Source organism: Terrapene carolina, unplaced genomic scaffold (assembly GCF_002925995.2).
Source record: "Terrapene carolina triunguis isolate 2854851 unplaced genomic scaffold, T_m_triunguis-2.0 Scaffold113, whole genome shotgun sequence".
Taxonomy (NCBI): Eukaryota; Metazoa; Chordata; order Testudines; family Emydidae; genus Terrapene; species Terrapene triunguis.
In genome coordinates, this window is record NW_020664464.1 from 17892624 (window position 1) to 17917571 (window position 24948).

General features: G+C 43.5%; 1 protein-coding gene across 4 annotated transcripts in view; it reads right to left on the reverse strand.

Moving 5' to 3' along the window:
- The window catches only part of GKAP1 (G kinase anchoring protein 1), a 46591-nt gene extending 21953 nt beyond the window's left edge, over positions 1 to 24638 (reverse strand). The window contains exons 1-3 of one of the 4 annotated variants that reach the window (XM_026652435.2): positions 24448 to 24638; positions 11130 to 11401; positions 5866 to 6009 (exon numbers count right to left, since the gene is read on the reverse strand). In XM_026652435.2, coding sequence (XP_026508220.1) covers positions 5866 to 6009; positions 11130 to 11348 — 363 coding nt within the window. In that variant the 5' untranslated portion in view covers positions 11349 to 11401; positions 24448 to 24638. Of the gene's footprint in view, positions 1 to 5865; positions 6010 to 11129; positions 11402 to 23790; positions 23896 to 24427 lie in introns of those variants that run through there. The other 3 variants (XM_026652432.2, XM_026652433.2, XM_026652434.2) reach the window with 3 other exon arrangements.
- Positions 24639 to 24948: the final 310 nt, after the last annotated feature.

Here is a 24948-nt window from a genome sequence, read left to right on the forward strand (position 1 = left end):
GAACAAAAACAAAAACACCGCGAGTGCCCCCCGCCACCCCAACATTGGCCGCCCCTTATAAGGTGCCGCCCCAAGCATGTGCTTGGTCGGCTGGTGCCTGGAGCCGGCCCTGTTCCTCAGGACAATGACTTTCTCCTTAAATGTTTGTACAGAGTCTAGCACAAAAGAGCCCAAGTAGTTATTGGAGCTAAGTACTACTGCAATACGAATGCTATCACTAAATGTCAATAATTTAACCATAAAATTAGTCCATCCTGGGGCTCCTAGTGTGATGACAATCCTCTTGGTGTTATGTCACCAGAAATCCTTTACTAGCTTTAGGACCTTGTAATTCTATTAACACTTAAATATTTTCCATATACTGTAGGAGCAGTATTTTAACACATTTACAATTTAAACATTTACACTGCAGTTGAGATTTAAACTGGAAGACTAATGGCTATATCCTCTACTGTAAAATAACTTTAGCAAATTTACTGAAATTACGTAGGTATTCTTGTTGTTAATCTCAAAATTCACATGACAAAGTATAAACTAACCAAAGTCTCTCCTTCAGCCTTCTTTTTGGTCCAGTATCCCTTTTTCCTCACAATCTTCCCCATCCCTCATTCTAACAGGCTACCTCTAAAGAGCCAATTGAATACACTGCAGCACTGGCAGGCATTACTGGCAGCAGCTACAAACAGTGAGTAAGTTTCTAAATTAAGGAATAGTTTTAAAGACAGAAAGTTTTATTATTAAACGTAATAATTAGACAGAGAATATGGAATTTACCTATACTTGTTAAGGATACTCACCCCATGTACACCTTGCACCAATACTCCAAATTCTCTCCAAGATTCAATTTAAGATAGCCTGCAGTGGTATGCAGTACAAACATATTCCTGGTGGTGGCCCCCCATCAGTTTCTGGAGAAACTAATCTTTCATTCAAAGAAATTGTGGTTCTGGGTGGAGTTTTCAGAAGTGCTCAAGTTATTTAGGAGTCTAAATCCCATTGACTTTGGCTCCTAAGTGACTTAGGTGAATTGGAAAGTTTTACCCTCTAGCTCTTGTAGTAGCCAAGAAAAGCCCACAAGATATAAGCCAGCAGACATCATAGTGACAGAAGTAAACCACTTCATTTTTTTAATGGGCTGTTAACTCTGCAACCTAATGAGGACAATGTTACATTTTTAGCTATTTCACTACTGATCAGCTTAGAAAAAACATCTAGTTATTCAGGTATTGTGGGCAGAGCATGTGCCAGGAGCATCACAACTCCCCGTCCTCTACTGTGATCCCTGAACAATTGCTTAAAATTGACAGTGTGCTCAATACTATACTACATACACAAACAGTCCATGCTCTGATCTCAAAAACCGCAATAGCCTCTAGTTATGCTTTTCTCTACTATCCAATAGTGAAAATGTGTCTTATCATGGCGCCAAAGTCAGAGTGGTAGATTTCAGGACAATAGCAAAACCATGAAATTACTTTTAAAAGTGAAAGGAAAACCCAAGACAACTTTATACCCTATGGGCCTCTAGAATGCAAATGAATTAAGAAATCAACTGCATGTCCACCATCGCGTCCCACTGTTCAATAATACATTCATAAATACTTAAACCAGGGTTAATGTTTCTCCTCTTTTATAATAAAGAGGGCAGAGACATGCAGCTTGTAAGCTTCATGCAATTCTCCAAAGCACTTTATAGTCACTACTACATTGCTTGATATACCAACCATCTAATCAGAAGGCACAGGCAGGCTGAAAAAATTGATACCTGCACCCCCCCCCCCCCCAAAAAAAAGTCTCCTGACATCACAGTATTAACAACTTTCAACAATTTATTATGCACCAAATGTTGCCCTCACTTAATGCTTGATCATCTTCCAAAATGGGATTTCTGAAATTCTTCCTCTTTGTTGAGCCACAGATTGAAAATCTCTCTCTACATGTCAATAAAGTCCAGGTAGCTGTCAATATAGGTGTTTAACCTAGCTCCTGAACTTCACACAGACCTTTCAAAGACATGTCACCATCAATATTGGCCCCTTACAAGTGTACAGGGCTATCTCAAAATGCATAATTCATAGAGAACTGTGATGTCACCAACTCTGCATGAAACAGTTTTCTTATAAAAGGAGAAAACACACTCAGATATCCTGATACTCAGTAACCAAAGCCACCAGATCATCACATACCTATTAGTAAATGTTGTAAAGAGTTTCATACAAGCTCTCACTATTCTAGAACAAGGGAAAATGTAAAAACACACACTTAAACTAAGATGTAAAAACAAAATGTCATTGCACTAAATAGTAAAATAAACTTTGACATTCTATAAATCAACAAAATATTTAGGTGAAGTACTGAACTACCATAATTAACAAAGGAACAGTTCTAATTATGAATGTTTCTCCTATTGACATCATTTGGAGGAAAAGCACATCAATCAGTTAAGAAAATGTATGGTTTTTCAAATGGTCTTACCTCAAGGCTAAAAGGTTTTAACATTTTGAAGCCATCACAATTCTTAGGCCACGTCTACACTACCTGCTGGATCGGCAGGTAGTAATCGATCTATCGGGGATCGATTTATCGCGTCTTGTCTAGACGCGATAAATTGATCCCCGAATTGACGCCCGTACTCCACCTCCCCCCTCCCCCCCCAAGTGTAGACCAGCCCTTAGTGTAACTTCTGCCTTTAGTAGTTCTACCAGAGGAATCATGGTAAAAAGGTTTCAATGGCACTCACCACACACACACACACACACACACACACTGATGGCCTCTGATTTATTACATTTTTAAATGTTGGCAACCCCTAGCTCTATAGAGAATACTTACTTTTGGTAAATATATAAACCAAGAAAAATAGGGATATCTATTGCAATTAATAAGTATCTTATATTGACAGATGTGACTGTCCTCATAGCCTTATGGCTTATTGAGTGTGCTGCTCTTCAAGAGATCTGGATTTGAGAGTGAACTCAGCACATCAGAAGACCAAGAATAAGCCAACTGAAATGCTCTTTTGTTAATAAGAGTGATGGCAAAGATGCTTCAAAAGATTTTTATAGCAGAGAAAATCTTTAAAATATGAGATTTAAGTGTAAAGATTGAGCAAAGCAGGAGATTCTATCTCACGTCTTCCATTAGACATTATTAAGGACACAAGAGCAAACTATCCCATTGAGGAGGGGGAAGTATGGCAAGAGACTATCCTGGCTTAACCAGGAGATCTTCAATGATCTAAAAATCAAAAAAGAATCCTACAGAAAGTGGAAACTAGGTCACATTACAAAGGATGAATATAAACAAACAACACAAGTATGTAGGGACAAAATTAGAAAGGCCAAGGCACAAAACGAGATCAAACTAGCTAGAGAGACAAAGGGTAAAAAGAAAACATTCTACAAATACATTAGAAGCAAGAGAAAGACCAAGGACAGGACAGGCCCGTTACTCAATCAGCGGGGGAAAACAATAACAGAAAATGTGGAAATGGCAGAGATGCTTAATGACTTCTTTGTTTCAGTTTTCACCAAGAAGGTTGGTGGTGATTGGACATCTAACATCGTGAATGCCAGTGAAAATGGAGGTAGGATCAGAGGCTAAAATAGGGAAAGAACAAGTTAAAAATAAGTTAGACAAGACACCAGGGCTTGATGAAATATATCCTATAATACTCAAGGAGCTGACTGAGGAGATGTCTGAGCCATTAGCTATTATCTTTGAAAAGTCATGGAAGGCTGGAGAGATTCCAGAAGACTGGAAAAGGGCAAATAGAGTGCCAATCTATAAAAAGGGAAATAAGGACAACCCAGGGAATTACAGACCAGTCAGCTTAACTTCTGTATCCGGAAAGATAATGGAGCAAATAATTTGCAAACATCTAGAAGATAATAAGGTGATAAGTAACAGTCTGCATGGATTTGTCAAGAACAAATTGTATCAAACCAACCTGATAGCTTTCTTTGACAAGGTAACAAGCCTTGTGGATAGGGGGAAGCGGTAGACGTGGTATATCTTGACTTTAGTAAAGCTTTTGATACTGTCTCGCATGACCTTCTCATAAACAAACTAGGGAAATGCAACCTAGATGGAGCTACTATAAGGTGGGTGCATAACTGGTTGGAAAACTGTTCCCAGAGAGTAGTTATCAGTGGTTCACAGTCATGCTGGAAGGGCATAACGGGTGGGGTCCTGCAAGGATCAGTTCTGGATCCAGTTCCGGTCAATATGTTCATCAATAATTTACGTAATGGCATAGAGAGTACACTTACAAAGTTTGCGTACGATACCAAGCTAGGAGGGGTTGCAAGTGCTTTGGTGGATAAGATAATAATTCAAAATGATCTGGACAAACTGGAGAAATGGTCTGAAGTAAATAGGATTAAATTCAATAAGGACAAATGCAAAGTACTCCACTTAGGAAGGAACAATCAGTTGCACACATACAAAATGGGAAATGACTGCCTAGGAAGGAGTACTGCGGAATGGGATCTGGGGGTCATAGTGGATCACATGCTAAATATGAGTCAACAGTGTAACGCTGTTGCCAAAAAAAAGCAAACATCATTCTGGGATGCATTAGCAGGAGTGTTGTAAGCAAGACATGAGAAGTAATTCTTCCACTCTACTCTGCGCTGATTAGGCCACAACTGGAGTATTGTGTCCAGTTCTGGGCACCACATTTCAGGAAAGCTGTGGACAAATTGGAGAAAGTCCAGGGAAGAGCAACAAAAGTGATTAAAGGTCTAGAAAACATGACCTATGAGGAAAGATTGAAAAAATTGGGGTTGTTTAGTCTGGAAAAGAGAAGACAGAGGGGACACGATAACAATTTTCAAGTACATAAAAGATTGTTACAAGGAGGACGGAAAAAAATTATTCTTCTTAACCTCGGAGGATGGGACAAGTGGCAATGGGCTTAAATTGCAGGACGGGAGATTTAGGTTGGACATTAGGAAAAACTTCCTGTCAGGGTGGTTAAGCACTGGAATAAATTGCCTCGGGAGGTTGTGGAATCGCCATCATTGGAGATTTTTAAGCACAGGTTAGACAAACACCTGTCAGGGATGGTCTAGATCAGTGGTTCTTAACCTGGCGTGCACGCGCCCTTTCTGGAGGTGCAAGATGCCCTTTCTGGGGGTGTGAGACAGGCCAGATTTTTTTAGAAGGTAAATCATTGAAAACACAAATTAAGCACAGGCACGTAAATACAACTACTTTGTTTCATCAAACCTATGTATTTATTAACATTATACATTTTTTTAACGATTACTGTAATATACAAACAAAAAATATATCTAGGTTTAAGGGGTGCAAGAACGTATTTTAATTTTTGATAAGGGGTGCGAGAACATATTTTGAGAACCAAAGGGGTGCAGGCTGCAGTAAAGGTTAAGAACCACTGGTCTATATAATACTTAGTCCTGCCATGAGTGCAAGGGACTAGACCAGATGACCTCTTGGGGTCCCTTACAGTCCTATGATTAAAATTTTTTGTTTGCACTGTTGTAGCCACATTGATCCAGGATATTAGAGAGACAAGGTTGGGGAGGTAACATTTTATTGGACCAACTTCTGTTGGTGAAAGAGACAATCTTTTGATCTACACAGAGCTCTTCTTTGAGTGTCCAGAAGAACACTGTGTAGCTCAAAAGCTGGTCTCTTTCACCAACAGAAGTTTGACAATAAAAGATATTACCTTACCCACCTTGTCTCATTAAAATTTTTGGAAGATGAATGAAAATCCTCCAAGCTGCTTTGAAAATCTCAGCCATTGCTATTTCTCTCACACATTTACCTTTGAAGTTTGTATTACATTACTCTGCAAGACAACCAAGTAAAATAATTTGATATCGCAAGCTGTACCTGTTCATCTCTTTGTCTCCACTCTTGCCAATTTTCTTCCTGAGAGTCTTTCTGCCCTGGGCTGTGCAATGTTTGTTCATGTTGAGACAGACAGCCTCCATGGGAGGATTTCTGAGGAATCTTTTTAAAAGCAAGATTTCGGAGCTGCAAAGCAAGAGCCAGGAATATAAATCAATGGTGTTGCTATTTACTAGAATATTAGTGATTATACAGAAACAATATGCCAATTGGGCTATCATCTTAGACATTTAGGCCATGTCTACACTACCCCTTATGTTTCCAAAACCACACCTCGAGCAACATAAGTTTCGCCAGCATAAGTGGTACTGTGCCCAGCACTATGTTGGCGGGAGAGCGTTTCACGCCAACATAGGTACTGCTCCTTTTAGGGGGTGATTTATGTCGACAGGGGAGCTCTCTCCTTTCGGTATAGGGCAGCTACACGAGAGACCTTACTGCAGCACAGCTGCATGGGTATAGCTGTGCCGCTGTAAAGTCTCTAGAGTAGACATAGCCTTAGGATCTGCCTATAACTTACATTCATTTCACCAATTACTTAAACCAATACAGTCAAAGTAGTTTTAATAGCTGATAAGGCTGATATTTGCAATAGTTTAATGTTTGCAGTGTCAGACCTAGGATATTAGAAAGACAAGGTGGGTGAGGTAATACCTTTTATTGGACCAACTTCTGTTGGTGAAAAAGACAAGCTTTCGAGTACACAGCTCTTAAGTCAGGGGCAGGCAAACTTTTTGGCCTGAGGGCCACATCAGGTTTCTGAAATTGTATGGCGCGCCGGTTAGGGGAGGCAGTGCCTCCCCTTAACAACCAGGCGTGGACCGGCCCCCGCCCCCTATCCAACCCTCCTGCTTCTCGCCCACTGACGGCCCCCCCAGGACTCCTGCTCCATCCAACCCACTCTGTTCCCTGCCCCGATGGCCTCCCCGGGACCACTGCCCCATCCACCCCTCCCTGTCCCCTGATTGCCCCCGGATCCCCCACCCCTGACTGCCCTCCGCCGCCCCATCCAACTCCTCCTCTCCTTCCTGAGTGCCCCCCGGGGACTCCTGCCCCATCCAACCACCCCTTCTCCCTGACCACCCCCCAGAACCTCTGCCCCTGACTGCCCCCCCAGCCAACCCCCCTCTCCTTCCTGACTGCCATCCCGGGACCCCTGCCCCCATTCAACCCCCCTGTTCCCTGTCCCCTGCCGGTCCTGCCAGGACCCCTGGCCCATCCACGCCTCCCTGTCTCCCGATCGCCCCCAGACCCTCCACCGCCCCATCCAATCCCTCCTCTCCTTCCTGACTGCCCCCCCCAAGACCCCTGCCCTATCCAACCACCCCTTCTCCCTGACCGCCCCCGGAACCCCTGCCCCTGATTGCCCCCCCCGGCCTCCCCATCCAACCCCCCCTTCCTGACTGCCCCCCCAGGATCCCGCCCCCATTCAAACCCCCTGTTCCCTGCCCTCTGAGCGCCCCCGACCCCTATCACACCCCCACCCCCTGACCACCACCCCGAACTCCTCTGCCCTCTATCCAACCCCCCCCGCTCCCTGCCCCCTTACCGCGTGGCTCTGCAGCTGCGCTGCCAGGCAAGAGCTCACAGCCCCACCACCCTGGCGCAGTGAGATGAGGCTGCGGGCGAGAGGGAACAGCAGGGGAGGGGCCGGGGGTGAGCCTCCCGGGACAGGAGCTCCAGGGCTGGGCAGGAGGGATCCGCAGGCCGGATGTGGCCCGCGGGCTGTAGTTTGCCCACCTCTGTCTTAAGTCAAGCACGTGCTAAGTACTACATCAATCTGTGAGCAGTTACTTTTATAATTGTTTTCTGGCATGTGAATACCGTAGTGATAGATAACTTAGAAGTACCTTAAAGAACTACAAAATAATATGTTGAAAAGTAACATTAAAGACTCTCCAACTCAAAAGCAAGGAATTTCACAGTTCACGTTTAAAGTGCATAGCTGACCTCCCAGCCCTAATTTCACACTAAGTTTTATTACTCTCTCCTGTTTTTATTTTATAAAAAGTGCTCAGACATAGGAAATACCATAACAAAAAGACTTCCTGTCCACTCAGTTGTGTATTTTCACAAACAGAAGTCAATTCCAGATGTTTCAAAGACAGACTTAAGACCCCCACAATGCAACTAATTCTGAATGACTGTTTCACCAGTAGAAGGGGAAAATAAGATTTTTCTGGACCCCAGATGGCATACATCAGACTCTGAAGCTTACAATTTTATCGTAGGCAGTGTAACATTAGATGTTATTTTCACTTAAATTAATAATTCTTAAATATAAAGATGGTGTTGATAATGTTGGAGCAGCAAGGCTAGGCACTTACAAAAAAAAATCAGAAAATGTTCAAGTTAAAATTGCATGTGCAACATTGAAAACCACAGTTTAAAAAACACATTTGTCCAAAATTGTTTTACCTACTAGTTACAAGTAGGTATAAAGATTAGACTAATCCTTTTGGAATTAATTTTTTAAAATAACATTTCTAATTTTTCCTACTTTTTCAATTTTACAATGTGTCAAAGAGGGAACTTTTCTAGACAAGAGACACTAACAAGAAGCCTGAGTGATGGACCAGATGTTGCTGCAACAGAAAGGAGTAGTTTGAGGCTGCCAAGCATTGCACTTCTATACCCTTCCTTGGATCTTTGATTCTATTGAGCCTAAGATTAAGAGGCCCTACACCAGGGATAACAAGGCTTCAGAAAAGAAAGAAAAAAGAAACAGAGTGTGAATCTAACAGACTCAGGGCTTGGATCCAAGGAGACTCCAGGGATATTTCTCTTTGCAAGGCCTGTATAGGCTTGGTAGATAGTACCAGGGAAGCCAGTCTGAAGACTCCTTAGACACAGTCAATGGTTCTAGCCATCTTATGAATATTCAGAAGAACTTTCAGATCCCCTTGAATCACAGGATGCTATCAGTGTCAAGGGACAACCAGAACTCAACTCCTGCACGAAGTCCCAGACACAAAGGAAAGATTGTTGCTTCCCACTGGATCCCTGTACATCTATGCTTTTTTCCTGGTAAATGGAGGTGCTGAGAAGATGTCAGATCCCTTGGAGAACTCTGCTGCTCTCCTTGAGGAAATTGTACCCTAATAGCTAGGTCTGAAAAATTTAAAGCTCTTGAATCTGGACAAGCCAGATTCTTCTTTGCCAAGAGGACTTTTTTTTTGGGAAGAGATAGTGAATATCATTCCAAGAGTTGAACAACCTGAATCTGCAACACCTCCCACAGGAGATTCTCTGAAATGCGAAGGTTTCCATAAAGCCTACAGTCGTTTTCCCTACATGCTGGTGTGAAGACAAGTAAACAAATTGGACATCCCATCCTCAAGTGACCTTCTCCTGGGCATTATAGATAAAGGATGCCTTGGTTCGTGTCCAACATTACATCAGCACAAGAGCATTTCATGAACACTGGCTTCTTTGCCCCCAGATCTGCAGGTCTGGCTTCACTATAGGAAGCTTTGTTTACATTTGTAAGATTTTCCAAGTGAATATTTTCAACAACTTAACCATCAAAAAGTTTAACTAAGAAAACTGTCCCAATGCAGGGAAAGGGGATGGGTTCCAAGTTCACTGAAGCTAGTAGAAAGAGAAACTGAGGAATGGTCAGGATATGGGGCTTTTTATTCGATCAATTCTAGGACATAAGATCCAAAGCATTCTTTTAAAGAATTCCATTACCCATCTCATATGTAAGTCCTACAATTTGAATCTGCAGTGGCAATGTATACATTACTAGCAAGTATCCTCTTTCCTTTTTACATGAGCTGACACTGTTATACTAACTACTTTAAAGGGCATTTAAAAAAAAATACTATCAACATACATATGCTGTGATGGAACAAGGAAATACAAGCATATTATTATGAATGGGCCTTGCCTCATTTCAGAAATTAGATGCTAAGATATTTCTAGGTTCTTGTTTCTTACCTTTAAAAGAATTTAAGTGTAGCTGTGCTCCCCTAATTTCATCTTTAAAATATGGGAGGGTCCTGCTAAATAATTTGGGACTTTATATGAATAAAAGTGTTTACATTAGTGTTTTTCTCCAATAAGTATTCACCACTTCCTCACTGCAGCCCTTCTGCAGCTCATGTGGATATCTATCTCACAAGGCAGGAATTTTGCAGAAAGTCTCCTGTATAGTCTAGATCTCTTTCTAAAGGTGGCAGAACCCTACAGAAGACTAATGGAAACAGGAGATCCAATTCTGAGGGAAACTATTAGTATGACCAGTGAGGGGAGGTTGGTGAGGAAGCTAACAGCAGTGCTTAATTTGTAATGAAAGGTGCCAGGACTGAAGCAATTTTTACCCTTTCATACTTTAGGCAGCAAATCCAGAGGTGCTGGGGCTCAGACCTGGCAAGCCCTGGATAACAGCCACACTTTGGTGAATGGTAAATAGTCACCAAACAGCAACCTGAAAAGAGCAGTGGATGGAGTTACCAGGAGCAAGGAAGGAACCACAGGCTTCTTACCATAATGGCTCGGCAATCAAAGCTTTTGGCACTAAAAATACTAATAAAGTAGCTGCACAGTCATACCTTCACCCTCTCTATACTGTCAGAAGCTACCTTCCATCCTGCTGCTCTCCAGCCTTTAAAATAAGAAACCTCCAGTCCTTCCTGCTTAGCATTACATCCTTTACTGGCTTCAGCTGTACTCAACAGCCTCTGCTCCTTCACATTCCAGTTTAGAAACGACTATTCCAGGTCAAAGCAAATCTGCCACATCCCTCGTTACTAGCCCCACAACTTATGATTCTACTAACTTGTTCCAAGGCCTCTCCATTCCTTTCTGTATATAAAGGAAAAAATTTTATTGGAACTACAAGATACCAGCTCTCACTTCCTAAGATGAATGTTTCCCTGTCTGTCCTATATCTCCTGCTGAATAAGGTCTGCGATCAGGAAATGGGGATATATAAGAAACCAAATTATTTTCATTTAAATATATAAATCTAATTGTTTGATTAGTCAAGAGCCTCCCACATTTAAAGAAGTGTAGTTGTGACTGAACTCTAACAAAGTTTTAAGGAAAAAATTTAAATTTTTAAATAATACCTTTTAAATTACTATAAACTGAAATTATTTTGTTTTACAAAAGTAACATGTCAAAAGCATCAAAAATAGCCACATTACTCAGCTAACAGATGAACAATTTACCCAAGGCATATGGGTATCTGGCATAACTGCACACCTTGTATGTTACTGAAAATATAACAGCCTCTCTACCTCATTAGCCTCGCTCTGCTGCTGTTCCTTCTTTTTTCTCCTCTTTTCTTTCTTCTTCTCATTTGTAGTTGATTTTCCCCCTGAAGCTTGAGACTTCCCAGCACCTCGACCACTTCTTCCCTTTCCAGTCTCTGAATCAGAACCACTACCACTATCCACTTGTAATAGAGCAAAGCGAGATGCAGTAGTGGGAACTGAACTGATTACAGCTGAGGCCATTGTATGGTTTGAGATTATTTTGAGGATGACTTCTTATTCAAAGAAAATGCTTCCTGGGAATGTAGCAACAAAAGAAAGAATAAAGGAATCACACTATTCTGCTGTACAAAAACTTTTTGCAATAGCACATGCCTTCACATCAACAATTCAGACATGTCAATTATACAAGCTTTATGTAATTTGAGGACAAAAGACTTCAGGATAAAATAGTGACTCATTTTACTTTTGAATTAACTATTTTGATAGTTTAATAATTATAATGTAATGTTTTAGTATTAATATATGAACAAAAACAATGAAAGTGAAGGTTGCTTACCAGTAACTGGAGTTCTTTGAGATAAGCCTCTACGCACATTTACACTTTTAGAAGATGTAGCAACAATGCAGCAAACAGAATCTTCTCAAAGCAGTGCCCATTGTGGCACCTGCCTGCTTCTCTCACTGCTCCTAATGTTCTGGGAGCCAGAGTATAAAAGTGGTTGAGGCACCCCTACAGCCTCAGCTCCTTTGACCTGAGCCTAAGAGTCCAGCAAAGAGACATGATTCCAGGAAAGGAAAGTGGGTGGCCAGGTAGTATGAATTTGTAGAGGCAAGCTCATCTCAAAGAACTCCAGTTATTGGTAAATAACCTCTATTTCTTCTTCAAGGAGCTGCTGTACATTCCCACTTCTTAGAAGTTTAGCAAGCAGTATTCTCCCCCACAGAAAGCTTAGCTGAGGAGTTCTAGGTGAATAAAGATTGTAATATTGTTCTCCCAAACTTTGCACCAGATCTTGAGGCTAAATGTAGGGAGTAAACTTTTGTAAATGTGTGTAATGAGCTTTAAGTTGCAATCCTACAGATTTCAATTATGTGAATGCATCTAAGACATACCATCAAAGTCACATTTATCCTAGTGTAGAGGTTCCTTGAAGAAGAAATAGAGGTTATTTACCAATAACTGGAAGGGGGGCACAATGAGGTAATCGGGTGGCGGGAGGAGCTGGTGAAGGCCCAGGGTCAGGAGGGGACTCTGTTTGACAAATGAAGCAAATGGGCTCTGTGCAGGAGATCTCAGTCAGTGAGACCCAGGCTCCTCCAATTGCCACAGCTGCAGCAACCACCAACCAGCAGTTACCCTCCTCTTTTGGGGAGGCTGGCAGGGACTCTGCAACCGGGAAGCAGAAGGCTGCATCCCAGGAATACTAGCCTCGCTGTCGGAGGGGGCCCAATCTTGACCCCAGCCCTTAGCACTGTGTGATACTTCCCAAGGATACCCAGGGTTGTGAGGCCCTTCGCTACCACCTGCCTTTAGCACGAGGGAGTTTTGTCTGCGCCTGCTGTGGATCAGCTCCCTGACTCCACCAACCTCTGGCAAACACAAGCACTGCCTTCAGCATCTCCGCAGGCCTCACTGTCTCTGTCTAGGTTAGCGATAAGCATACTCCACCCCCCAGTCCTCCAAGTGTCCCTCTGGAGCGCTCAGCTCCTGTTTCACTGAACACTCAGACCCTCTGCTCCCAAAGAACCCAGCTTACAAGAAAACTCAGGATCAGCACTCTGCTTAACACACAGCCCTTAGATTATTTATAGTGAAAACAAGAATAAGTTTATTATCAAAGTAGAGAGATTCAAATGATTAAAAGTAAGATTATTGGAAACAAATGGTTACATATAAAACAGAAACGTATACACTTCCTAGAGTGTGAATTTAATTCAGAGGACATTCCCGTATCTCCTACAGGATAGCTTACCCCAAGTCTTTTTCCCCAGTGTTTTCAACCAGGATCCCTGAGATCCCTCTTTCACAAGATCAAGCCTGCAGGCAGCTTGTCTTCACAAGTATGCCAGTCTCTCTCTCTGCACCCCCAGATGTACAGCGGACCAGACCTCTGACCTTCACCTAAAAACAGGATTATCTCTTCCTCCCCCCCTTACCTCTTCCTGTTAATCTCCCTTCTGAAAAATCTACAAACTCTTCATTAGCATTTGACTCACTATGCTAATAAACCTCTGTTGTAAGACACTCAATAAACAATGGTCCACCAGGGAGACAAGAGTCTCACACTTCCCATCTGGAGAAGTTTGTCTCACAACACAGTAGCTTTTAGTGACTTGCCTTTAACTACAAGACCTAGAGAACATAATTTTCAGCATGAATACATAACTCCTCATATACTTCCTGTACATACATCTCCCAGTGATTATGACGACCAGTGTGACACATGCTTTTAGTGAAGACCTGACATGACTCCTTTTTGGTGTACCCCGTTGTACTCCTCTGTGAGCTGGCATCAAGAGGTCCTTGAGTCACACACAGCCCCAGGGCAGAGCTCCCCTTCCCCCATGCTACACACAGCCAGGCTGAAGGCCTGGGGTTAGCAGGAGGCTGTATCCAGCAGGTGTGCCAGTCCTCCCAGGGTGCAGCCTTCTCCCCTCTTGACCTTTGCCTCTTCAGCACAGCCCCATTTGCTTTCCCTTTGCAGTAGGGAGATCAGGATGGGAAAGGAGCCAGGTCCCAGTAGTTGAAACCGACTGTTACAGGGGATTCCTCAACTGCCCCATAGGGATTACCTCTCCCTACTCCTGTTAGTACTGGGCTCCACTCTCCCCTGCATATCAGTGCTTGAGTTAGGGGGGGAGGGGGAGAGTAAATGGGCCCTTAAGGATGCAGATGGTCCTGAAGGCAGGATGGGGTGAGGTGCCAACATATATCTTGGGTGGCTCCTGTGCTGACATGCTCTGCACTGCCAAGCCAAGCCCAGCTGCGGCAAACTGTCTTCTCCCTTCTGCCCTGCCTCCTTCTTCCTTACCTGTTAACCTCCACCTTCTGCCCATCTACTCGCCTACCTCTAACTCTCCCCGCCTGCCTCCACTGCTTAACCCTCTTCCCCTGCCTCCCCTACCCTACCCCTAACTCCATCTCCCGTTACCCGACCTTCTCCCCCACTCAATAAGTCCCCTTCTGCCTGCCACTATCCCTTACATCCCTGCCTTTTGCCCCATCCCCACCTACTGCCTCTGCCTTTAACCTGCCTTTCCCTGATTTCTGCACCCAATGAACATTCCCTAGCTCCCCTGCTCGTCTCCATCTACACTAAACCGTGCCATCCCCATCTCTGCCCCCTCTCTTCCACTGATTCCCCCCAACCCACAGACCCACCTCCCCCAGGACTGGGCTTTTACCCCCTAATTCCTTTGGTTCCCTGTGGTGACAGCTCCCATTCTCTGACCTCTTTTCCCCAAACCTTCACTCCACACCCTGGTCCCCAGTTCACCCAGTCCCCAGCCTCCACTGTGCCCCTGATATCTTTTCCCATCTCTATTCCCAGCCTGTCAATGGAGGAGTTGTGGCCAGTATGGCCTGAGCTGATCTCTGCATAGGAACTGGCAGGACACTGAGCAGTGCCTTTTGCTTCCTGCCAGGATGAAGAGGTTTCTTCAGCACCAGGCAGCGTGAGAGCCTGGGATCTGCCAATGAAGCACCAACCCTAGGCAGCGGGATCTGCTGTGGTCAGGGAAAACCCTTCCCCACTACATGGAGGGCCAGTGCTGGGATCCTTGATCACTCCAGCAGACTCCTGTTCTCTCTACAGACCATCCCCAAATGCATTCTAACTCCTCCCCCTCCCCAAGGGACGGCGGCACTTGCTGAGGTTCTCCTTGTAGCTCTTGGCCTTGCTGCTGGCCAAGGAGGAAGTAGTAAGGAGGCAAAAACATCCCTCACCCTCACATGCCTTTGAATAAGTCGGAAGTGGAGTAGCCCCTTAAAGTATTAAGGGGGCCTGGACTCCCCAAATTTACCCTTAATTTGAGCACTGCCACCTGCTGTGCTTCATTTATTTATAGATAATTTCCTGGTTTTTAAATGTTTGAATAAAACCCATTACATTCTGGGAAATGAAACTAAATAAAAACATTTTAAAAATTAAAGGCCTTACTGGTTAGGAGGCTGATTTGTTTTCTTCTTGTTGTTTCTTCAAAATATTGTTGATAAAATAAGAATTCCCCTTGAGAAAAATCCTGTTGCAGCCATTACACACGGGTTTTGTCCCACAGATCTCAAGATTACCTGTGCATAATATCAATGTGCTCCTACCACATCAGCACTCCCTAGCTCCAGCGCTACATAACTCATGTAAATGTGACATTTCACTCAAATGGCCTTTCAGTGTGGAGAGATCAGTTGCTTTGATGTTTGATAAGTATGAATGAATGGAGCATTTTTTGAAGTGTGACGTGTATGATGCTGATCCTGGGAAAGGAATAAAAGAAAAAACAGGAGATATGATCCTTCCTATTTGAACTTGGGATTCACATGTACTGGTGCTGATGAAAATCCTCAACCACAGCGTGTTGTTTGTGCTCAAGTTCTTGCTCAGGACAGTATGAAACCAAGCAAACTAAAATGTCACTTCAGACATGCCCCCTCAAAGAAAAACCATGAGTTTTTTTCCTAATGAAAGCTCTTTCAACCAAAAGGACAGATGAAGAATGCAGTGCTACCCTCCCAAAGCACTTGTAGCATCCTATGCTGTCTCATACCAAATAGCAAGAAGTGGAGAATCTCATACCATCGCTGAAAGTCTTCTGTTGCCATCAGCAATTGAAATGGCATCAATAGCAGGTGGAAGGAAAATTGCTGACCAGCAAAGTCTTACCCCACTATCTGACAACACGGATAGCTGCAGAACTGCTGATATGGCAGGAGACGTCGAGGAGCAACCAATTGAAGCAGTAAGGCAAAATCCTTTTTTCATACTACAAATTGATGAGAGTACTGACTGTGCCAATGCAGTACAAATGAGGGTTTCTGTTTGATATACAAGCTCATCTGAGATCAAAGGGGACTTTATTTTGCTATTCTGTCCCAATAAGAACTACTGCTGAGAAACTGTTCAAAATTTTAGACCAATACATGACAGATAAAAAACATCAAATGGAATTGTAGTGTTGAGATGTGTACAGATGGGGCAAAAGCCATGACTGGATTCAGTAGTGAACTTATTGCTTAGTTGAACGCTGTTGGACCATGCTGTATATGGTGCCATTGTTGTATGCACAGGGAGGCACTAGCCACAAAAGTGATACCAAAAGAATCTGCCAACTCCTTGAGGAGTGCTGTTACGTTTTTGATCAACTCTGAATCACCACTTCACCATCACTTCCTTGAGCAGCACTTCCAGGTTTTACTGGATTATTTGGACAACATATTTGACAAACTCAATGAAATTAACCCTTCTTTGCAAGATAAGAACTGTAATGAACATTTGAATTATGCACAAAAAAGTACATAGCTACTGCAAAGAGCAATTTTTTTTGGCAAAGCTATGTGCTGCAAGACAATGTAGTTATGTTCCTGACACTGTCTTCTGCCATTATGGACTGTGAAATCTTGGTCCTAGAAGTTAAAGATATAATTCTGGAACATTTGTATCAGTTTTGCACACAATTCAGAAATACTTTCCCAAAAGAGAGGCAAATGAATTGCAGGATATCATAGAAATGTAGGGGTGGAACGGACCTCAAGAGGTCCTCAGGTCCAGCCCCCCACGCTGAGGCAGGACCAAACCTGCACCATCCCTGACAAGTGTTCATCCAACCTGTTCTTAAAAAACCTCCAGTGATGGGGATTCCATTCCCTCCTTTGGAAGCCTATTCTACTGTTTATCTACCCTTATAGTTTGAAGGTTTTTCCTAATATATAACCAAAATCTTCCTTGCTCCAGATTAAGCCCATTACTTCTTGTTCTACCAATCTTCAGTGAACGTGGAGAACAACTGTTCATAGTCCTCTTTATAACAGCCCTTTTATTTTAAGACTTATCACGTCCCCCCTCAGTTTTCTTTTCTCAAGACTAAATATGCCCATTTTTTAACCTCTCCTCACAGGTCAGATTTTCTAAAATTTATATCATTTTTGTTGCTCTCCTTCTGGTAGCTACGCCCCTCATGGAGGTGGTTTTTTTAGAGCACTGGGTTTTTTTAGAACACTGCGCCGCGACCACACAAGTCACGTTAAAGCACTGCCATGGCAGCACTTTAGCGTTGCCAGTGTAGACTAGCCCTAGGTCTCTGGAAGGCTTTTTCACTTGTATAAAGTTACTCAGGGATCCCCTCCCCTCCTCACTCCCCCGCCTGCCGCTAGCTCCCGGGCGCATGTTCCCCTACCCGCCCCTTGCAGGTGGTTGTGGGAGCCTCAAGGAGGGGAAGAGGCGGGGGGAGGGGCACCATGGCCCAGGTGTAGGGTGGCTGCGCTAGGGGCTGTCTGACCATGTTGTTGACTCATTCAGTTTGTGATCCACTATAACTCCCTAGATCAGTGGTTCTCAAACTTTTGTACTGGTGACCCCTTTCACACAGCAAGCCTCTGAGTGCAATCCCCCCTTATAAATTAAAAACACTTTTTAATATGTTTAGCATCATTATAAATGCTGGAGGCAAGGCAGGGTTTGGGGTGGAGGCTGACAGCTCAGGATCCCCCCATGTACCAACCTCGTGAAGCCCTGAGGGGTCCCGACCCTCAGTTTGAGAACCCCTGTCCTAGATCCTTTTCAGCAGTACTACCACCTAACCAGTTATTTATTCCCCATTTTGTAGTTGTGCATTTGATTTTTCCTTCCTAAGTGTAGCACTTTGCACATACCTTTATTGAAATTTATCTTACTGATTTCAGAACAATTATCCAATTAGTTGGGGTCATTTTGAATTCTAATCCTAGTTCAAAGCCTGCTTCAAAAGCCATTTTCAGAGCACTTAATAGCAAAGGCCAAGATTACCATGAATATAAAGGAGAAATTGTCTGCCATTGCTGTTAACTCTGTTTTGAGAGATGATTTTAAAGTCACGCCTCTTGATCAGTTCCAGCTCTTAATTCAAAAACAATTCTATGAACTGTCTTAAACAGCCATCAAAATACTTGTTCACTTTGCATATCTGAGTGAAGTGAGTTTTTCTTTGCCTATTTGCATCAAAAGTAAGTATAAAAGCTGCTTGAACACAGAGATTGATCTGCGGTTGAAACTCTCAGAAATCAGACCAAGACTGCACAAACTGTGCGCTAGCAAACAGGCTAATCCTACTCACTGAGACAAAGGTGGGTCATCAAGTATTCTTTTATGTTCAAGGTTATTCAGCAGCAGAGTAGTCATATTGTGCTATATATGTTGCTTTCTATCTTAAACAATACGTTATTAGCCAAGATAAAATCCTCCTGCACTATGGAAAAATACTGTTTCTTAGAAAGAAGGGGCTCCACACTGGACTTGAATCTCTTAAGGGGGGGCTAAGCAAAAAAAGTTTGGGAACCTCTCTCCTAATGGAATAGACCTCAAGTCTCGGTAGCACATTTTTGCTAAATTTTAACACTCCTCTCTATCGAGCCTCATCTGTTTGGACAGGCTTTGGGAAGTGATGTCATTATGGTTCTCTTCATAAGCAATTAAAAGCCTAGATGTTTTGATATATTACTGATCTATTTTGGCAAAAACATAACATGTAAGATGTATAACTTGACTTCTCTTCATATGGGAGTGAGGTCTTGGAAAGAATAATAGTAGATTGTCTGATTAAGGTAGTCATCCATCAGCACCCTGGGAAAGGATTTAGGGTGAGGACAAAAAGATCACTTCTTCCTTATGGAAGATTGTAAAGGAAGGATCAGCTACAAGAGCCTGAAGCTGACTGACCCTTCTCCAGAAAATGGAGATAAGAAATGTGAACTTCTCAGAGAGATTGAAAAGAGAGCTGACTCCCAGAGGTTCAAAAAAGGGGGCTTTATCAGTCCTGCGAGAATTAAATATAGTTTGGAGGAACGTGTGTGGTGTTTTACTCAGTGGAAAGATGTTCACGTCTTTCATAAAACCTTTTTCTAAAGTAGAACTAAAACACATTAGTTACTTCTACATAGTAAGCAGGAAGGGACTTAAGATAATACTATTCGATTTCCTATAACAGTATTAAGTGCTTTTTGACTGAAGACACTGGAACTGTGGTTGGAGAGGGTGGTTTTTTTTTGTTTTTTGTCCACAACAAAAATACCTTCACTACTACAAGTACAGTAACCCCTCGCTTAACGTTGTAGTTATGTTTCTGAAAAATGCGACTTTAAGCAAAACGATGTGATGCGAATTCAATTTCCCCATAAGAATTAATGTAAATACGGGGGGGTTAGGTTCCAGGGGAAAAAAATTCACCAGACAAAAGCCTATAGTTTTTTCACCCCCATGAGCCAGCAAGTTAGAGAACTATAAAATGTAAGTGTAGATAAGCCCTTAGATTGTCACAGCTCGTGACAATTCTAGAAACATGGGGAAGGATGCTTGCTATTAAAAGGAATTGGGGAAAATGCACAGAAAACATCGGTTCTCCACTCCAGAATAACATCTGCTACTCACTGACTATCTATTCCTGCTCTGAAGAACTTTTTGCATCTGGCCGAAAAGAAATCTCTCTCTGAATGCCCTCATTTTTAAAAATCCAGCCTGCCACTGTTTTAGAAATCACTTGTCTTGGTCCTGGAAGATTTGACTGATATGGTCTGCTAAAAAAGTGGTCCCCAAATTTTTTCTTCGCACCCCCTCCTTATCCCTATCTGCGCTCCCCCTTGGAGCTGGGAGCAGGGCCGCGGCTCTGGGAGGTGGGGGCGCGCACGGGGGTAAGAAGGCCAAGGCTGGGGCCACAGCTGGGGGCAGGAGTGGACCCTTGGCCAGGGGTCAAGGCCTACCTACAGCCATGTGCGGAGCCCCGGGCCGGCAGCTGGGCCTGGGGCCAGGAGCAGAGCTGGGCGGCGCTCCCTCCCTGCCCCCTGTGGGGGCTGGTCCAGACCCCAGCCGCACCTTCCCGAACATTACTCCATGCCCCTCTCCCTCAGGGGCTGTGCCCTACAGATTGAAGGCCTCTGTGCTAAAATATTGGAGATGTCTGAGATGATCACTGAAAGAGGCTGGAAGTGCAGAGAATATTCCCATCTGAATAATGTTCCTATGATTCCATCACTTGAGGCAAGTGAGCACCTTTTTAGGTATTGTTAACAAGAATAATGTCTTCCATATTTAGAACATAATGATGAGCTACCTAGTGTTACAGAGGTTTCATCCTCAATCAAGCATATGGAGTACCATAAATGGCTGAAGTCTCAAGACCCAACTGACCAAGGTAAGAGATCATTTCCTGATCAGAGTTCTCAGACAGTAGAATCACAGAATATCAGGGTTGGAAGGGACCTCAAGAGGTTACCTAGTCCAACCCCCTGCTCAAAGCAGGACCAATCCCCAGACAGATTTTTGCCCCAGATCCCTAAATGGCTCCCTCAAGGATTGAACTCACAATCCTGGGTTTAGCAGGCCAATGCTCAAATCACTGAGCTATCGCTCCCCGCTCATGGTTCTGCATATATTTAGGTACCTATGTTCTATTAGGAATACTTTCCCTTGTGCCAAATCCAACATAGATACACAATCCTTTTCCACACTATGCTGCCTCCAAACCCCTCTTCAGGGACCCTTCTCATGAGACAGTATGAAGGGCATAAATGCATTCTCTTCTGGGGCTGGGAACAACAGAAGAATAATATGAGGGGGAAAGGGTTTCTATTAGAAATGCTTTTTGATTCTTCAAAAGAGTCAGAGGCTATTTTGGATCTCAAAGTTAAATTCCTTGATCAGAGAGCTCAAGTTTCAGATTGTTGCCCTGGACTTGAGTGTTCTCAAAATCAGACATTGGTATGGCAGCCGACTTAAGGTGGCAAAACATACATGTCTACCCTATACCTGGATGACTTGTTAGTTTAGGCCTCATCTCAACAACCTCTAACAGAGTCCACGCAGAGGATCTGCCATCTGTTTCACCCTGCCATCTGCATTACCCTGACTCAGACTGCCTTTATACAATGTTCAAAACTATTCAGTATCTGAGTGAAGTGCTTATTTACATCAAAAGTAAGTATAGAAGCTGCTGTCTTTTTTGGGGATAAAAAAATATTTCTAATAGAAACCTTTCCCTCCCTCATCTTCTTCGTTTATTGTTCCTAGCTCCAGAAGGGAATGTATTTATGCCCTTTAAACTGTCGCTTTAGAAGGGTCCCTGAATAGAGATTAAGAGGCAGCAAAGTGTGGAAAAGGACTGCATATCTATGTTGGATACTTCAAATTGCCATGGATATGATCTAGTGTTAGTAGAATATTTTTATATTTCTAAAGGTCAGCACAGTAGCCAATAGGAGCACTACATTTAAAATCTGTTTCAGGGAGACAATATTAGCAGATCCAAAATATAGCCCATTTCCCTTCTTATTCATTTGCAAAGTCAGTAGATTTCTTTATATATGAACACACTTTCCATTAAAATTAGCAGCATCTGAAAACTTCTGAACAGTACTGTAACAATCCATCTTGTGACAGAAATGTTATGGCAACAGATTTAAATTTCAAACATCCAAGGAGCTATGAACAGAAAGCATTTAAAACTTTATGAAAAATACCATGGCAATCTCCTTTTAAACTGTTGTATAATGTATATCAAGCAGGCTGACAGCAAGTTTGTAACCATCATCATTAGAATTATTTTATTTACTAAAAGTATATTATAAATGTAAGGAACTTGATCCTGGTGGTCGGTCTTATTTATTCCTTCCTAAAATGTTTTGAAGTTTTATTTTATTTTTACAGCAAACAACAATGTATCAATGCAAGAACAGAAACTGCCATTTAAAAACTGCTCATTTTTGATCCAACCAAACTGAATCTACTCATTTTGGTCAAGATTTTCTAAAAAATAAGTGATTTTGGATGCTCTACCCAAGATACCTTAAATGGGCCTGATTTTCATATAGTGCACAGCAAGCAACTTCTTAATGTCAAGCTCCGTTAAGGAGTCACATCTGGGCAGCCAAAAATTAAGACACTCAAAAATACTATCGCTTTTGAAAAGTAGGTTTGTTTATTTTAAAGGTTGCAGGGTTAAATAATGCAAACTCACATTTCCAAGCTCTCAAAATATTTTTTAGCATAATAACATACTATTTCTGCCATACAACGTAGCAGTGTTTACAACTGGAAATACACATGAGCAGTTATGATCATGTGTGATAAGCTCAAATGCATATGTGAAAAAGGGCAGTTACAACTTTAACTTTCAAATTTCCTGTCTTAGGTACTTTGTGCAACTGTAACAGTCCATTAACTTAGTTTTTTGACATTTAGTTTCCAGTGTGTGTATATATGTAGGACATTTTTATTTTGTTTCAAAAGAAAAGTCCCCAATTCTCTAACACATACCAGTCAAAGACTAACAGGCATTGATCTTCATCATTAGTAAACTCTGCACTAAGAAGCACCAAACAGCCAAACTTCAATGCATCTTATTACTGGAGACCTTATGCACATTGCCTTATCTCGCATTCATATAACTATGAGTGCAGCTCAAGAAAAACACCTCCTGCCACTTGACCAGTGCTCTTCTCCCTTTAAATCCTGCCTTTTCTGTAGTTTTATCTGAGACCTTAAATCTGCATTAAGTAGCTTAAATCACTCTAAATCTTTAGAGCAGCTTAAACAGATTAAACCTATAAAGTCTTAGACCTCAATTCTGCAATGAGCTCCACCCCTGTACCCACACAGAGTTTGTACTGAAGCCAAAGGAGTCTGGCTCAGAGATCCACCTCTGCAGAGCTTGTTGCAAGATTGGAGCCTCAGTCTTAAAAAGTTTAAACTGATCTAAGGTCTTAGGTTTAAACTGGAAAAAAAATACCAGGAGATACCATGTAAGTGGTCAAAAAGGTGGAAGGAGAGCCAAGTGACATAGCTAGGCAAGAGATGATAGAATACAAGTTGGATTTGGTTAAGCTTTTCTTAGTTCAGGATTCTGATCACTAAGTAGTCATAAATATCCTAAATATTCATAACTGTACAACCACCAGACAAGTTTTCCCTAACCCATGATTTGTTTTGGGATACATCATTGAGACTTAAAATCAATCCAAGATTAAGAAAATCAGTTTCCTAATTTTTAAAGTTATGAATGTTTAGGAAAACAAATTTTGAAAGGTCACACTCAACCTACCATGCATCCATGCACCACTCCTTTACCAAAAACATACCCATACAAACAACTCTTATATCTTTAGTAAATCCAAAACATTTTTGCCAGCCAAGCAGAGGCATTAGTGCTCATTGTCTGCTATGACCAAGCAAAATCTCAAGCTTCAAACATTAGCAATTTTTCTTGTATTCTTCTGTAAAAATGTAGAGTTAGATTTGTTTAAAGAAAAGAGTCAGAAGTATTTTTCCATCTGCAGTGACCCAGAGCACATCTAAAGGGATTTGGCTCAAGCGTTGGGAAACGGCCTCAAACAGGTGAAGTTTCCATTACCCACAGTGAACGTTCCAAACGTGTGAACACACGGGGCTTATTTTACATAGCCTGGGGCCCAGCGGTAACAGGCAGAGCTTGGCCAAGCACTGACCAGGGAGCAGAGAATGAGCTGTGCGTATCCAAAAGGCCAAACGCTAGAACAAAGTCACTGTTTTCAAGCGAGGGGACCTAGAGGCAGCAGGAGGGCCAGCGAAGGCCGAACCACAGGGCGCGTCCCGACGGACTCCCCACGCGGATACGGGAGGGTTAGTTACCAAGACACCCGCGCTAGCATCAGCAGGATTTAGCTGCGGAGCGAACAAAGCCCTACATGCCTCAAGCAAGGGCGGGCGGACCGGCCCCGGAGGGGAACAGACTCGACGTGACCCAGCAGGGCTCTCCCAGCTGCAGTTGCCCTCAGCGCTTGGAGCAGCTAGAGACCGCAGCCCCCACCCGAGAGGCAGCAGCAGAGCGGCGCCCGAGCCCGGCACTCCCTCGGGCCTGGCGAGAGAGCAGCGGCGAGTGCCGCGGGCGCAAACGGCTTCTTCGCCAATAACACCCCAATAGGCCCCACTCCGGCAGGGGCAGAGTCCCCTCGAGCCCGCCCCTCCTCCTCGGGGAGGCCGCAGCTTGCGAGCGGGCGGCGGGATACTCATCTGCGCGGGGGAATCGGCACCAGGGGGAGGGGCGGGGACACGATAGGGCAACTTGAGCCCCGGGGGCCCGCGGAGGCAGGCGGATGGACATACGGTGTGGCCGCAGCACTCACTCCTTCTCCAGGGCGGGGATGCTCCGGCTCTGTCCCCAGCAGCGGCGACACTGTCGGTGTCACTATTGTCTGCTAACAGGCGGTTATAACGGGTCTCGAGGGACGAGGACGGGCAGTTGCGGAGGAGCTCGCGCCGCGGTGGCGAAGGGAGGGGGCACGCTGGTCGCTCGCGGGTTTGTTTATTTACCTCGTTCGCTGGTTGGCTGGGTCGGCGCGTGCGCAATAAACACGACGTATGACGCACAGTTCCGAGCGGAGGGCAACCACCCAGAGCGGGTACGGGCGCCAGGCTGGCTCAAAATGCCTAGTGAGCCGGCCGCGGGGACGAGACGAGGGGAAAAGGCTGTCTCTGATGAAGCCCCACTTCCCCACGTAGCCCTGTTGGTCTGTCTCAGCAGAAAGAACAGGAGTACTTGTGGCACCTTAGAGACGAACACATTTATTTGGGCATAAGCTTGTGTGGGCTAAAACCCACTTCCTCAGCAGGGACGGCTCTATGTA